The sequence below is a fragment of the Eptesicus fuscus genome, chromosome 4 (assembly GCF_027574615.1).
Source record: "Eptesicus fuscus isolate TK198812 chromosome 4, DD_ASM_mEF_20220401, whole genome shotgun sequence".
NCBI lineage: Eukaryota > Metazoa > Chordata > Mammalia > Chiroptera > Vespertilionidae > Eptesicus > Eptesicus fuscus.
The window spans coordinates 58,258,265-58,274,707 of record NC_072476.1 but is presented as its reverse complement, the minus strand read 5'-3'; the positions used below and the strand labels follow the sequence as shown (position 1 = coordinate 58,274,707).

The 16,443-nt window shown below is 40.6% G+C and overlaps 1 protein-coding gene across 1 annotated transcript in view; it reads right to left on the bottom strand.

Moving 5' to 3' along the window:
• The window catches only part of PCSK1 (proprotein convertase subtilisin/kexin type 1), a 40,003-nt gene extending 39,071 nt beyond the window's left edge, over positions 1–932 (bottom strand). The window contains exon 1 of the mRNA XM_008144526.3: positions 565–932. Within this exon, the coding sequence (XP_008142748.2) occupies positions 565–744 (180 nt within the window). The 5' untranslated portion in view covers positions 745–932. The remainder of the gene's footprint in view (positions 1–564) is intronic.
• Between the last annotated feature and the right edge of the window lie 15,511 nt (positions 933–16,443).

Below are 16,443 nucleotides of genomic sequence, written 5' to 3'. Positions count from 1 at the left end.
CCCCCCAGCCTCTGGATCTCTAGTCCTGGCCACTGCTGCTCTCCCAACGCCCCAGACGCGCCCCCAAAGGCTTCCGCGGACACCTCCAAGCCTGTTTAGCCCCTTTGCAACAGGACGTGGGTCTGATGCTGCCATATTGAAAGGAAGGAAACAGCCGGCTCCTGACGCAGACTGGCTGAGTCCCAGGGGACGGAGCGCACCGCCTCTCCCGGGGGCGCTTTGCTGGTAAGAGCTTGCGTGCATCTCAAGTTCGGTGAGTAAGTGTGGAGGGATTTTTCTTCAAACCGTGCGGGAACGGATTTCAATTCCAGAGCGGGCAGCAGCAAGAATAAGCTCTACCCAGCTGCAGCGGCTTCGTTCAGCCTGGCTGCGCCCAGCCCAAACAATAAATAATGCAAGCGTTTTCGCTCCCAGCCCGCAGGGGCGAGAGCTGAAGAAGCTCCCTGCTCTTTGCCACGGGGCTCAGGAGTGTGCCACCTGGGGCTCTCTCTCTCGGGAGATCGCGCTTCGGTCCCGCCCGTCCCCCGGGACCCCAGAAAGTTTCTTGAAAGTGCAAACTCTTACCTGTCCCAAAAGGTCATAGCCCAGCTCTTCAGCTATGGCCGAGGCTGCCTCTGGTCCCCCGGGGATCTCCGCTGCCCATTCGTTCACAAACTGCCTCTTCGCTTTTACACTGTTCAGTGCACACCAAGCGCAAAAGAGAGCGAAAGCAGTGCACTGCAGAGTCCAGGCTCCTCGCTGCATGGCTCACACACTCGCTGGCACAGAAGTGGGAAGCAGAAGCGGGGAAGAAGCAAGACAGGAGAAAAGCCAGAAAGATTCGCTCTTTCCACACTCGGGCTCTGGACCACCTCTCGCCCCGGTTGCTCTGTGAGGAGAGTGGAGGGACTCGAGGAGAGGCTGGGCGGTGGCGAGCGCTGAGTGCAGTTCTCTCGTCTCCGGCTGAGTGGAGCCCCAGCCCTTCCCCGCTGGAATGGAAATGAGTGTTTACACGTCAAATCTACGAAAGCCATCTCTTGACGTCAGATCTACCTGGACTAAGATCTAGATGGTATTCCTGGCGGGGTGGAGAAGAGGCTAAAATAAGCAACGAGGGATTAAGAAAAGGAAGGAACCATTTGCTGGGATCAGTTAACACTGTCCCTGTCTGATCATAAATTCTGTAGCTGTAAGAAACACCTTCACTTCTCAAAAGAGAAGCGCCCCATTTCATGTAACTACCAAGAACCAAAGGCTGGGAGTGCAGTACACTTTCCCTCCCTTTTGTCCGTTTTCTTTATATTTATTTGATTATTTCTTGGGGGAGGGGAGAGAAGGATTTTTATAATGACCCTGGGGGTGTCAATCAGCACCTGCTATAAAGAGCAGGGCGTTTAAATCTTTCCAATGGGACAGGGGCTGGGAGGGCAGTAGAAGAAAAGCCTCTACTCCCCAGATTCTGATCTAAATTGCCTAAGAAAGTGAGCACGTCTGGAAAACAATGTTAGAGCAATATTTTTAAAAATGTATTTTAAACCATTCAAACCATCTTAATGAACAAGGTTATTTTTTTTTCTTTCCTCTGTCTCTCAATTTCAGTGAAAAAAAAATGTCTAAAATTCTATTCTAGATATTGCAGAGCCCAGTATCACCCACTTTATAATGCTTATTGGAAAAATGATTAAGCACATGGTTTTTTTAAACAGAAAATTATTTCTTTATTCACAAACCAGGAAGGGACTAGGGACCCAAATGCTGTTGTGTTGACTGGGCAGAGAAAGAGCAGGTTTCATTAACTCCTAACTTTCCATTTTCCTTCAGTAGAGCCCTTCACTTTGGTTTTGAACTGAAACTATGCCATTACTTTCCCATAAAATGCACATTGTCTCCTTGTGGAAGAATGTTTTTCCATGGAAAGCGAATTATCAAATGTCCAAATGAACCCCCGCCCCAGGGAATGAGTTTAGTCTACCGTGGCGGAGCCTATTCTGATTCTGGAGGTTGAACCTGGCAGGGAAAGCCCTGGTGTGTAATATTCAGCACCGAGGAGTGGACAGCGCCACAGGCGCTTGTGGTCGGAGCTGCCCTTCCCTCGGAGCCCCAGGACTGCCGCCCTTCTCCGCTGGCTAGAGCCAAGCTGTTTATCTTTTGTCCTGTGCCTTTCTTCTCTTTAAAATAGAAAATGGGATTTGACTGCAGGGGAGAAGTGTGGTTAGGTTCATGATCGTGACTACTTACATGGAACTCACGGGAACGTATTGGACTTAGCCCAAAAGTAAAATTGCAAGGAATCAAATCTCGTATGTGAAAGGTTTTTTGTTTCTTTTTCTTTTTCTTTTTTTAACTCCCAACCGCCGGGGGGCGCAATCCATTTTAGAGAAAGAGAAGAAAAGGGGTAAGATTGGAAAGAAGGCATGTTAGCTTGTGAAGAAAGGAAGCAAAAGATATCCTTTACAGAAAGCAAATGAAACTTGGTGGAGAATGTGGCTGGGTAGTACTAATTATTCAGTTGCCTCCATGTTTGCAGAAATTTGGACTACATTGATAATTTCTTTAAACATAAAGCTTAACAAACAAAAAAATGCCAATGTTAATGAGCCTTGTGATGCAGTTAAGTGTATCACAATAATGTAACTCACATGAGATGTTGTGGAATGGTCTCTGATGGCTCTTCTGTCTGCTCTGTAAATTCACATGTGTGAGTGTTGATGGCTACATAAACTGTCTTCTTTTCCCTTCATGCCTCAGCCTGAATTGTGGCCTCAAGCTCTCTAGGGTGTTTCATTTTCGCAGTAGACAGATGCTGTGTGCTAGCAAAGCAAAAGAAACTGTGGCAAATGTTTAATAGTGGTAGGTAAGGTTAGAGCAGAAAAAGTTTGTCCTTTCTTATTATTGTTTGAGAAAATCAATTTGGCAGAGTGTTGACAATGAGACCAAGGTCTCATTAATGAAACATTTGTCTTAAATGGAGCACTGTGAAAGACTGGAATAAACATTTGGTTGATGTACTTAATAGGGTAAACTGCTTCTCATAGTAAGAAGGTACTATCCCCATCCAAACAATATATATGAGTACTTTATTCAGAAATTGTCTGAATTTTATCTGACGAACATTCTATGCCACAGTTTCTGGGATGTAGAAGAAATGAATGTTTACTAAGGCTAGGGGTGCACATTTAAATGTAGGGTCCATCTTAACTTTGTCAAATTAAGGGCCAACTAGCCTATCCTACTGTGTGGATCATAATAATAACCCCCAGGCTCATCAGTTTTGTATTTATATCATGAATTAGAAGAGGCAAGTTAGTTTTAATAGCATTTGTTTCATTTGATTAGTTTACATATAAAACAGGATAATTAAGAAACTGAAGAAGATTGTATTTCTATTGTGAATTATCCAGTGAGTATCATGCCTTTCATGATTGCTCCCATCTGCCCAGTGATACAGTTAATTATTTATTAAGTTTTCTTAAAGAGTAATAAGAGCAAGGCTAGTATGAACAAGAAGTAAAAATATGTTCAAAGACTTATAGATCAACATATCTCTTTAGTCTTAGAAAACAAAATTTTAAACCGGTGAAATGAAGTATTTACACTTAAGTGCCCAGAACAATGTGCTCAATAATTTATCACAAAGTGAATACTGGGGAGACCTGTATAGGACTTGGTAAAGAGATTCATTACATTTTTTAAGACATTTCATTTTATTTTTTGTTAATCCTTACCCAAGGGTATTTTTCCATTGGTTTTTAGAGAGAGTGGAAGGGAGGGGGAGAGACAGAGAAAAATACCAATATGAGATTACCAATATGAGAGACAGAGAAAAATACCAATATGAGAGCTGGGGATCGAGCCTGCAACCAAGGATCGAACCCAGGAATCTTAGTCTGCGGGCTGACACTCTATACACTGAGCCAAACAAGCTAGGGCTCATTACATTTTCTTTATATAAAACAATTTTGGAAAGAAAAGAAAATATAATAGTTGGGCAGTATATTAAAATTGAATATATATTACTTTGAATTAAGAAATATGAATATACTTCCATATAACTTTTTGCCTCAAATCAAGTTTTATGTTTGAAAATCTATGTACTATTTCTAATAAAAACATTTTAATAAAAATATTTTCAAATTCTTGATAGCTGCTGTCAATGAAAAATTTTATTTGCACAAATAGAGAATAAATATTTTGAAATAACTTTTACAACCATTAAAACATTTACAAAATTTGATTTTAAATATAGCAACTCTTCCTTTTACTTCCTTACCAAATTTACCATTGGAATGTAATAAAAGGATACTATAGGTTTAAAATCCACCTAAACTTTGTATGTCAAGTATTACAACTTATATTGAAATTCTAAATTTAAAAATACACACTATTGTCCATGTCCATGAAAAAATAGGATAAAATAAATTTTAAAAATACACATACCTTTTAGAGATGTTACCATGCACTTATTTTGCTACAAATGGGTAAACATGTTTAATGTATGAAAAAGCTGATATTGGGACCACCACCTAAAGATACATGGCTGACTTTCTTATCCCCCCATGACCAAATTTTAGTGGGTATGCTATGCTAATTAAGCACTCAGAACATGAATTTCTCCAGCAGATACACAGATCCTTTCCCCATGATGGAAAAGGCCATGCTTGCAGCAAGTTGCTGAAGTAGATTTCAAGGTGATGGACATTCATTCAGCTTGACTGAGCCCACTGCCATGAGGCCAGACCAATGAGGGCTAGGTGTCACTAATTATGATTGGCTGACTGACAATCTGGTTGGGTTTTTTCCCCAGAAGGCCAGGATCAAGCAATTTGCCTGTCTTTTCCAAAGAATGAGAAGATCAAATATCTTGAGGGACATCTATAATTCCACCAGTTGGAAAGTTCTGTTCTTTAGGAATGGAGGTAAGAGAATAATAAAGTAAAGTCTGTACACTGAAAGTCTCTGAGGTAGATAACTAATTATAAAGGATTTTTGTTGAATGAACTAGACAAACAGTTAAAGTCAATTATATATTATAAATTTAATATGTAATTGAATTATTAGAATGAAGAAATGAGTGCTGTAAATTATAATTATTGAAAATGACCAGTCATTTCTAATGAAAGTGGATAATTAAATGTAGTCATATACAAGTATTTATTAACAATTTTTATTTAATTAGAACAGGTTATTTTTGTCTGTTTTGATTGTTCATTTGTTGCTTTTTCTATATCTCACATATTAGTGAAATTATACAGTTCATATTTTTTTCCATATGACTTAATTCACTTAGCATAATACTCTCAAGATTGATCTATGTTGTTACCAATGGCAACATTTCATCTTTTTATGGCTGAGTAGTATCCCTTTGTATATATGTACCATATCTGCTTTATCTAATCATCAATCCAAGCATGATTGGGTTATTTCCATGTTTGGGCTATTATAAATAGCTAGAGGCCCGGTGCACGGATTCCTGCACATTGAAAGGAAATTAATTAGAAGGTGGCCGGCGGGGCGGGATTAGGCGAGATGGGTGCCAACCTCCTGCAGTCCCTCCCAGGCCAGCTGCACCTGGGGCAGCAACGAGGCTCGAAGGGTGTCTGCAGAGTGAGCACGGTCCCTCCAACAGGTGGGGTCCCTTGGCCTCGCCTGCGGGGATCAGGCCAAAACTGGCAGTCTGACATCCCCCAAGGGGTCCCCGAGTGTGAGAGGTCACTCTGCAAAGTTGCTATCACTTGGCAGCTACTGAATTGAGCATCTGCCCTCTGGTGGTCAGTGCACATCAGATCTACCAGCCCATTGGCTGGTGGGCCAGTTGGCTGGTCACTTAGCCTTTTATATATATAGATGCTGCAACGAACTTAGGAGTACATATATCTTTTTGAATAAGAGTTTTCAAAATTTTCAGGTAGCTACCCAGAAGAGGATTGCTGGGTCATATGGCAGCTCTATTCTTAATATTCTTATAAGGAACCACCATACTGTTTTCCATGCTGCACCAATTTACATTCCCACTAGCAGTGCATGAGGGTTCCCTTTTCTCCACATCCTCTCCAACACTTGTTATTTCTTGTATTATTTATAATAGCCATCCTAGCAGCATGTGAAGTCGTATCTCATTATGTTTTGATATACATTTCCCATATAATTGGCGATATGAACTTTTTTTTAAAATATCTGTTGGCCATTTATATATCAGCCTTGGAAAAATGTGTATTTGGTCTGCTGTCCATTTTCTAATCAGCTTGTTTGTTTTTGTTGTAACAAACTCAGTTTTATGAGTTCTTTATATATTTTGGCTATTAGCCCTTAACAGAGATACTGTTTGCAAATATCTTCCTCCATTCATTTGGTTGCATTTTTGTTTTGTTGATGGTTTATTTTGCTGAGAGGAAACTTTTTTAGTTGGATGTAGTTCCTAATTATTCACTTTTACTTTTACTTCCCTAGCCTTTGGGGTCAAGTTCACAAAGACCCCTCTGAGACCAAGATCCTGTGTTTAGTGCCTATATTTTCTTCTATGAATCTTATTGTTTTAGGTCTTATATTCAAGTCTTCAATCCATTTTGACTTAATTTTGGGGTATGGAGTCAGATAGTAGTCTAGTTTTGTTCTTTTGCATGTGGCTTTCCAGTTTTCCCAACACTATTGAAGAGATTTTCCTTTCTCCATTGTACGTTTTTGGCTCTTTGTTGAAAATTAGTTGCTAGTATATGTATGAGTTTATATCTGGGCTCCCAATTCTGTTTCATTGGTCTGTTTGTCTGGCTTTCTGTCAATACCATTCTATTTTGATTACTGTAGATTTGTAATATAGTTTAGTCAGAGATTGTGACACCCCCAGCTTTGTGGAACAGGTTATTTTAAAATATGCACTTACTAAATGAGTTTTGGAATATTCCTGCTTCTGTTTCCAGGCAATGCTCCTGCTTTTTCTATGCTCTCAAACACTGCCATTTTCACATGGGAAACACAGGATGTAACTGCTTTCTCCCTGAAGTGTATTTCCCATGAGAATTAGAGATTATCAGTATTGAAAAGTGACTTTAAGAGCTTTCTAGTTCCTTTTTCTCAGAGTGTGGTCCACACACCATCATGATAAGTATCACTTTGGAACTTGTTAGAAATTCAGTCTGTCAGCCCTCACTCTAGAGCTACTGAATCAAAATCTGCATTTTTAATGAGTCCCTGGTGATTCATATGCAATTAAAGTTTGAGGAGCATTGATCTAGTTAACACTCCCCTAAATGTATGACACTCCCTGCAAATATTCTCAAGTGGTTAGGTAATTTTGAGTCTCCCCAAACAGCCCGTTCTTTAGTTTTCTACTCATGGTTAAACATCTTTAGTTTTTAAAAAATAATTGCATCCTGGTTACTCTTGTCTAGACAGGATCTTTTTAACATACATTTAAAAATATGGCACCTGTGCTCTAGCCAGTTGGCCTGCAGACTGAAGGATCTGGGGTTTGATTCCAGTCAAGGACACGTATCTAGGTTGTTGGCTCGATCCCTGGCCCTGGTTGGGGCACGTGCTGGAGGCAACCAATAAATGTGTCTCTCTCACATCGATATTTCTCTCAGTCTCTCCCCCTCCTTTACACTCTTTCTAAAAACCAATGGAAAAATATCCTCGGGTGAGGATTAACTAACTAGCTAACTGACTGACTGACTAACTAACTAACTAAATAAATAAATAAAATATGGCACCCAGAATTAAATGTAGTATAGCTGGCCATACATGTGCTGATTAGAGCAAGAATTTTACCTCTTTTTGGAAACTATCCTGCCATTACAGCCTAGAATTGAAATAGCTTTATTTTTTTATTTATTGAAATAATAGTTTATTAGAATCTCTATTTGTAATCACATGTGCTGCTATTAAGTCACATTTCTAAACTGACTCACACTGTTTTTATGTTTCTGTTATCTGTGTGTAAGTGTAAAACTAATTTTATTTCCCTGACTGAATTTTAGCCTCTCAGGATGTCTGAAATCTTGATTTTATCATCCAACAATTTGCTCCTAGCTTCATGATGTATTCAAATGCAGTCAGTTTTTTCTTGGTGTCTTTATTCAGGCTATTATTAAAAAGATTTATAAAAACAGAAGATAGAGACACCAGAAACTGCCCTACAAGTTAATTGATTTAATAATCATTACACTTTAGAAACAGTTACTAGTTTACCTTAACAGTGACTGTTCAAAGGATAGTAGAAAGACCTTGTCACATAATATGCTGAAGTCCAGATACATAGCGTCTGTAGGACTGACTCTTGCTGACAATAGTATTATTTCTATGTCATGCTGGTGCTAGAGATGAATGTTTATTTTGTCAGGGATACAAACCAAATTTTTTAATACTAATTCTGAAATTGATGGTAGTCTCTTGATCTAATTCATAGCACTTTCTTTTCATTCTTGGAACTGAGAATTTTTTACCATCTCTAGTCTTTCAGCACTGATTCTTGTCCTGCTTTCTAATATTCCTCAGTGATCTTTGACACCAGTTCAGGTATCTCCCTTTTAGAATAAATTTATTGTTAAACTAAAATTCATCCATATCGCCTGTCCACTCCTCTTGAATCAGCTTCAAGAAGTAGTAATATAAACAGTACCATTATACACACACACACACACACACACACACACACACACACACACACTCTAGAGGCCCAGTACACAAAATTCGGGCACTGGAGGGGGGTCTCTCAGCCCAGCCTTCACCCTCTCGTAATTCAGGACCCCTTGGGGGATGTCCAGGACCACTCGCCCCTAACCGCTCGCCTGTCTGCCTGCCTGCTTGCCCCTAACTGCTCACCTGCCTGCCTGCTCAGTGCGCATCATAGTGACCGGTACTTCCAGTCATTCTGATATAACAGTCACTTAGGTTTTTATCTATATCTATATCTATATCTATATCTATATCTATATCTATATCTATATCTATGAAGTCATTTTGGATGAATCAAAATTATTTGGATTCAAAAGACAAAGAGCTGTGTTTTAACTATAAACCAGCTTAAGCAAGATAAGGGAAATTTATTGGTTTGTGTAATTAAAGCATGAAAAAAGAAATATACATTTGGCCGAGGAGATTAGAACAGAGACATTAAATACATTAGATCTGGCCAAGGAGGTTGAACTAGAGACTTAAGTAGCATTAACAAGTAAACTCCTCTTCCCTCCCCTTTCCTTCCCTTCCCTTTCCTTTCCTCTCTCTCTCTCTCCCCTCATTTCTCAGCTTCTACATCTTTGCAGCTCTTATTTCTCATGTTCTTCCACAGTATGAAGTACATAGCTATTGGTACTTCTGGGATCACAGTTTTCCAGTTTATAATGCAGAGAGAAAAAAGACTTCCTTTCCATGCTCACTATGAAGATTCCAGAGAAGAACTCAAGGTGCAAGGCTTGACCAATATGTTTGCCCAGGACCAATCACTGTAGCAGGAAAGTTTTAGTATTATTATTGGCCAAATGTAGGCCATGTGATCAACCTGGCATTTAAAAATGGGCTGAAGGTATTAGCTTTCCTGTGACTTGCAGCCATGATTATTTTAGTGTTTTCAGTAAGGAAAGAGCAGTTCCCTAAAGGAAGTGTGGGGAGGAGGTCCCATAATAAAGGAAGCAAAGCATTAGGAAACTTAAACAACAATCACCATGCCCGTTAGCAGACAGAGAGTAAGTAAAGAATAGGCATTGACAATCTATATTTTCCCATTATAAATATTACTAGAGGCCCTGTGCACAAAATTCGTGCATGGGGGAGAGGGGTTCCCTCAGCCCAGCATGCACCCTCTCCAATCCGGGACCCCTCGGGGGATGTCCAACTGCCGGTTTCGGCCTGATCCCAGGAATCTGGTCGAAACCGGCAGTTGGACATCCCTCTCACAATCTGGGACCGCTGGCTGCTAACTGCTCACCTGCCTGCCTGCCTGATCACCCCTAACTGCCTCTGCCTGCCAGCCTGATTGCCCCCAACTGCCCCCTCTGCCGGCCTGGTCGCCCCACGCAGCCTGCTGGTCAGTCATTTGGTCATCCCTCGCTAAGCCCCCTGCTGGCCTGGTCGCCCCACACAACCTGCTGTTTGGTTGTTACTGTGAGGGTATCATGACCAATTTGTGTATCACCCTTTTATTAGTATAGATTCCTTCTGTAGTTCATGCATTCAAGCATCATTCAACATTTAAAAGCAAATATCAATGTTGAATTACTTAAAGTAGACAAAATAATAGAAAGATAGCATGTAATTAAATTAAATCCTTTAAATTGTTTAAAATAGACATAGGGAATAGGGTTATGAAAAAAAAGATAATTTCTTTTTATAACTTTTTATGTTTAAAAAATATTAGAGTACAAAAGTTGCAAAAACAGTACAGAGAACTTTTGTATACCCTTCACTCAACTTTCCCAAAGGTTTACATCTTACGTATCTATAGTAAAATTAGTTAAACCAGGACATTAATATTGATATGATAATAGTAGCTACCCTACAGATCCTGTTTAAGTTTTTTTCATGATTAGATTGGAATTAAGCATTTTTTAGCAAGGAGTGATGGTGTGCTGTTTTCAGTGCCTTCATTCAGGAGGTATAGATACCAACATGTCTAATTCAAATGATGCTATCTCAGATCACTTGATTAAAGAGGCATTGGCCAGGTTATTGTCAACCATAAAGTTACTAACTAAGAAATAATATTTTTATTAAAAAATAATTGCTGACGTCATGATGAGAATACAGTATACTAATAATATCCAAATTTCTATTTTTTTTTTTTGGAGAAAACAGAAATTATACTTTCATGGACATTTGTATTCATGACCCTTGTTATTTCACATATCAGGAGATTGCTTTTCAATATTACTGGTTCTATTTGTTCTTGTTCTATCTGGAATGAAGGTTGGCCCACTCTTTTAACTGCAATTAGAGACAGTTGTTTGAAGCCTGCTTTCTCTTGCATGTTTACTATAGCTTCAGTACAGTTCTTCAACCATAAGCAGATTAATTCCAGCATTCCCTAGAGAGAGATGAGAAGCAATGGTAAGTTAGATCAATCCATGTTGTTTATTCCTCAGTGGTTCTGTTAGAAAGAAAGCCAGAAGATGACCAATCCTACAGCTGATGCTGGGAAGGGTGGGAGATCTTAAGCTGATGGACAGCTCTGTTCTCAGTTGCTTATCTCTCTGCTCTGCCCTCCTGGGCCTCTTTGACCACCTCCAGCTGGAAAGAGAAAACAAATCTGTGAAAGCAGAATCGATCCACAGCACATTCCTTTAAAAATTCTAAATTGTTTTCTGATACTTAAACTCAGATGTCATATAAAAATCTGGTTTCCTAGCTTCTTTTAAAAACTGGAAAATATGGGTCTGAATTCCTTTATAGCAACAGTCATTCCAGCATTCTCAGACACTAAGACAAAGTGTCAATTTCTGCAATAATGTTTACACCCACTTTTTTTTCTTATGACAGAGTGTAGGTATCCTTAACTGTATCAAAAGTGGGAAGACAAAACATAGCAGAGGGAATCAGTGCTTGAAGACAATTTGCTCTTACGTCTGACTTACTCCATTTCCTTATGGCATCTGCCTGTCTCCTCTGCGCATTTGTGTCTGCAGCTCTTTCCCTATATCCTCCTGCGGACTCTCCGATACTATTCTGACCTGATCATGCTGTAGCCATAGCTCTTTATCCACAGCAAGAAAAAGGCAAACACCAGTGGGTCTAGTATCTTAAGTAAACATGTATTGGCTAGGTCTGGGTTGTTACATCCCAGGGAGAAACTAACAGGTGGCAATAGTTCATTCCTAGTCCTGGAACTTGGAAAAGAGATGGACTTGTGTGTGTGAGGGGTGGGTTGGGGTGTTAACGAGGCGAAGGGATCAATTTAAGGTCACTCATATTCTTCTGATTCTCTCCCTTGGTCGGCAAACCGTGGCTCTTTGGCCCCTTGAGTGTGGCTCTTCCACAAAAAAACCACGGCCTGGGCGATTCCATTTTGAAGAAGTGGCGTTAGAAGAAGTTTAAGTTTAAAAAATTTGGCTCTCAAAAGAAATTTCAATCGTTGTACTGTTGATATTTGGCTCTGTTGACTAATGAGTTTGCCGACCACTGCAAATCTAGGGTGGGGCTACACCTGCACACGGGGAAATGTGAAGATTGGGGTTGGGAAAGCTGGGGAAAATGAGTGTGAGGATGTTTTGTGGTGTGCAATGGACGGTGATCCAGTTTCTCCTTTCCTGGTGCTGTTAATGGACAACGCAGAAGGAGTGGCTTTCATTTTATTTATACGGTGAGTTTAGGGTTAACTGGAAACCTACATCATTTGAAACACTGGGCCCAAACTCTAGATGGACACTCTTTTGAAAAGCAGGGAACACAGAGGTAAGCGCAGACTCTGGAGCTGGACTGCCAAGGATTGAATCCCAGCTCTCCCACCGATTAGCTGGGAGGTTTGGACATGTTTTTGACCCTTCTTTGTTTGAGTTTCCTCATTTGTAAAACGGGGCTGTAATAGTAACTTGCCTGATGCAGTGATTATATAAAACATGCCTATAACATTGTCTAGTACAAATAAATGATTTGTTATTTTAATTGAGAAAATAGCATCCTGGAATCACCACAGTTTGTCTTTAAAATGTTTTCAAGTGGGGAGAAGATTGTGTGGTTGTGGAGGCACGTTGGATGGGGCGATGACTTCAGAGCTTAAACCTGCTCAGCTCTGGCATCCAGTTCTCATATGTCTCTCTCCTCTTGGCCTACTCACTACTTTCCAATGTGCTCCCCTTCCTTTTTTATTTCTTTATATCCTACTCTTGCTTATTCTTGGTGGATTTTTCCCATAAACCTGCTGAGAGAAGCAGGATAGATTTGATTAGCTCCAGTTCGCTGCAATGCAGATTAGTGAAGAAATTTACCCATGGCTCCACAGCTGACTTCACCAATTTGAGCAGTTGGATTTGATTTCGTGGTGGAGGATAAACAGTGACTAAGGGTAATAGGAAGACCTAGAGTATTGCTCCCTCTAAACGCATTCTTTAAAACTGGCACCTTAAAAAAATAAGGAACCATGTAGACTCAACATCATTATCAGTAAGTGTAATGGAAAAGTATTGTGTGAAAGTATGAGTCAGTGTGCCAACAGTCAACATCAGGAGTGGTGGTCAGACTGGGAGGATCATAGAGACAATAGTCAAAGGGGGCACCTTTTTAAAAAATTTACTTACTTTTGTCCTGGCCGGGTCGCTCAGTTGGTTGGAGCATTGTCCTGCATACTAAAAGGTTGCGAGTTTGATTCCCCGACAGGGCACATACCTAAGTTACAGGGTTTTGTTTGTTTTTAAATGTATCTTTATTGATTTCAGAGAGGAAGGGAGAGGGAAAGAGAGACAGAAACAGCAATGATGAGAATCATTGATTGGCTGTCTCCTGCACGTCCCCTACTGGGGATCGAGCCCGCAACCCAGGCATGTGCCCTTGACCGGAATCGAACCTGGGACCCTTCAGTCCACAGGCTGACGCTCTATCCACTGAGCCAAACCAGCTAGGGCCTAAGTTACAGGTTTGATTCCCTTTCAGGGATGTATGGGAGCCAACCAATCGATGTTTCTCTCACATCAAAGTTTCTCTCTTACACTCTCAAAAAAAAAAAAATCAATAAAAGCATATTCTCTAGTGAGGATTTAAAAAAATTTACTTACTCTTCCACCTTGTCCTTGTGATATTAGAACCAGCCTGTGATCCTACCTGTAATTGAATAGTAACACACTACTTCATTTCCATGTCCTAACTTCATGTGGGAATGGTTAGATCCAGCCCATGTGCACCATGATTATGGGAGTATGATGGTAACTGACATTTATATGGTACTTTATACTTCTCACAATGATTTCACATCTACTGGCTTCTCATTACACCATTGATACCAATCCCATTTCACAGACAAGTAACCTAAATCCCAAGCAGGTGAGGCCATCAGAGATTGCGTAATTAAAACTACAGACCTAAAACTGGAACCTGGCCTGCAGTGCTTCTATTTCCATTTGCATGCAATATTTTGACATTTAATAGTTTGAGCACTTGAGGGTGTGAGTCCTCTCTGCCCCTTATTAGCATTGTTAATTAGTACAATTTACTTAACCTGAAGCTTCAGCTTTTTTATCTGTTGAAGCAGGGGAAATAATATTGACTACTTATGAGGACTGAAGGTGACTAGAGCATGTAAGTCAGTTAGAACAGGGTGTGGCACACCTTACGTGCTCTGGAAAGGCTAGCAGTCACGATTATTGGCCTGTCTTCTCTTGTCACTTTCTTGGCTTTGCGTCAAAGAGAACTGCCCATTGTTTGAGATTAATCCCAGAATCACTATGTCTCTGGGTTTATACTATCTTAAAATATTATTACCCTCTTTTGGTAAGACTGGAAGGCTGAAAAATAAATGAGTTAAATTGGACAGCACCTCTGGTTTTAGTGCCCAGCGTATAGTAGGCCATAATTTTCAAACAGTTTATTAGGCATAAAACTCACGTGGGGTGCTTCTTTAAAATTCAGATTGCTAAGCATCCCTCTTCCCATTAGGATTCTGGGATAGTGTGGAGAATAGGAATCTGCAGACTTTGACATAGACCCTTGGAGGTCATAAGAAACCCTATTAAAGACTAGTGTTGGCTCCTCCCCTACTGCTGCTGCAGCGTCTCTTCCTTCTCACCACTCTCTTCCTCTCTTCTTCCTTCTTCCTTTTTCATTGTCACAGCCATCATCATCCTCTTCTCTACCTTCTCATTTCTTTCTTCTTCCCCAACCGCTTCCTTTTCCCCATCTCCTGCTTCTTAGCATTTCAAATAGGCTGTCCAAGGTTATTTTCCACTATTAGGCTAGCTCTATTATCATCTCCTTAGAGGAAATGCCACTGAGCCTGGGGGGGAAATACAGAGTAATTACTGAAAGAAAAAAAAATATATATATATAACTTCCCTGGAGCCAATTAGGAAAAAAATAATTAGGTTGGAGTGATACTTTGCTCACACATTGCTATAGGGCTCTAGCCCTCTTACTAAGAGTCAAATAGCCCATATTTTTTTCCAGAGCTTCTTAATGAATGTTGGAGCCAAACTTAATGCCCTGACAGTAAATTTTAAAGTCTTTCTATAAAGATGCATAACTAGATATAGAATTATTATACATACAATCCACTAGAAATCTTACTTACATCAGTCTTTTGCTTCAAGTCAGATAGGTACTCCAAGAAAAATGTTGTCAGTCCCCAGCCCCCACTCCAATTCCCAACATATGGTACCTAGGTGCTGGGAAACTAAGGAAGAGAACCAAGTGCTCAACAGGAAACGACTTAAGCTTACAAGATACAGTCATCTGTTTGGGCACTATGACTACATTGCTTCAAAGAAAGTAGGTAGTCACAGTTATTGTTACCGGTAGAAATTTGGTCCTTGCAGTGTCACGAGAAAAGCATTTTGGGGACCACAGTTGGAGGATGAGGTATGGTAGTAAGACGTATTGAAGCTGGAGCAGACACAAATGTACTGTCCTAGGTTCAGCTCTGCCCCACTGTGGAAGAAGTCCAGCCTTGTCTTCATCAAGCCCAGAAGAAAGGCTAAAGTCCAGGAATTCTGTGCCATTGGTTTAGTCCATGTCAAAGCTTAGTCCAGTTCAGCCTTTACTGTCTGGCTAGCTAGTCTCTATTCCCAGCTGCACTCTGGTCGGCCCTGCATTACTGTACCCAGGCTTGCACTTTGGGGCCGCATGGCTGCTACAAACAAATGGGGCACACGGCAAGTGCATGTTACCTGGAGTGAGGGAGGAAAGAAGAGAGAGAGAGAGAGAGAGAGAGATTGCCTTTGTTATCTCAGTATCTCAGGCTTGGGAAGGACCAGGAGCTCTTGGTCTGAGCAATCAACTTCCCAATCCTTCCCGTAAGCTGGTGCTGGGTCCTCCCCCTCACCAATCCATTTCCTAGATCTTCCAAGGTTCTGTGTTCCTTATCCAATCCGAACCTTTTCCCAGACTAGACAGACAGGCCTTTATGGTCACCATTTTGGCTTCTAGTGTGCATGCCTCATAGTAGAAGCACCTCCCCCTATGCCATCTTGGCTTCTACTTGGCATGTGCCCGGGAGAGGAATTTATCCTTCATTGTTTTATCTCTCCCTTGGTAATCCTGGATAATGACTGGTAATGATCCTTCCTGCCCACTTCGGGGATTAGGTATGGTGGTCGGAGGATGCAGCAGTCCCTGAGGTCTGTGTGAAGCTGTAGCTTCTTATGAAGCAGGCTTATGGTCTGATTCAGCTCCCTAGTTTATTAGGCTTAATAATGTCTGATTCCCTTTGCTCCCTTCCTTTATTAATATCTAGCTATCTATCCTAACATTGCTAGCTTTTAAATAAATATAGTCATTCAAAGTGTTATTTAGCCCAAGTTATAGATTTGATTATCAGTAGTTGTCAATTAATGT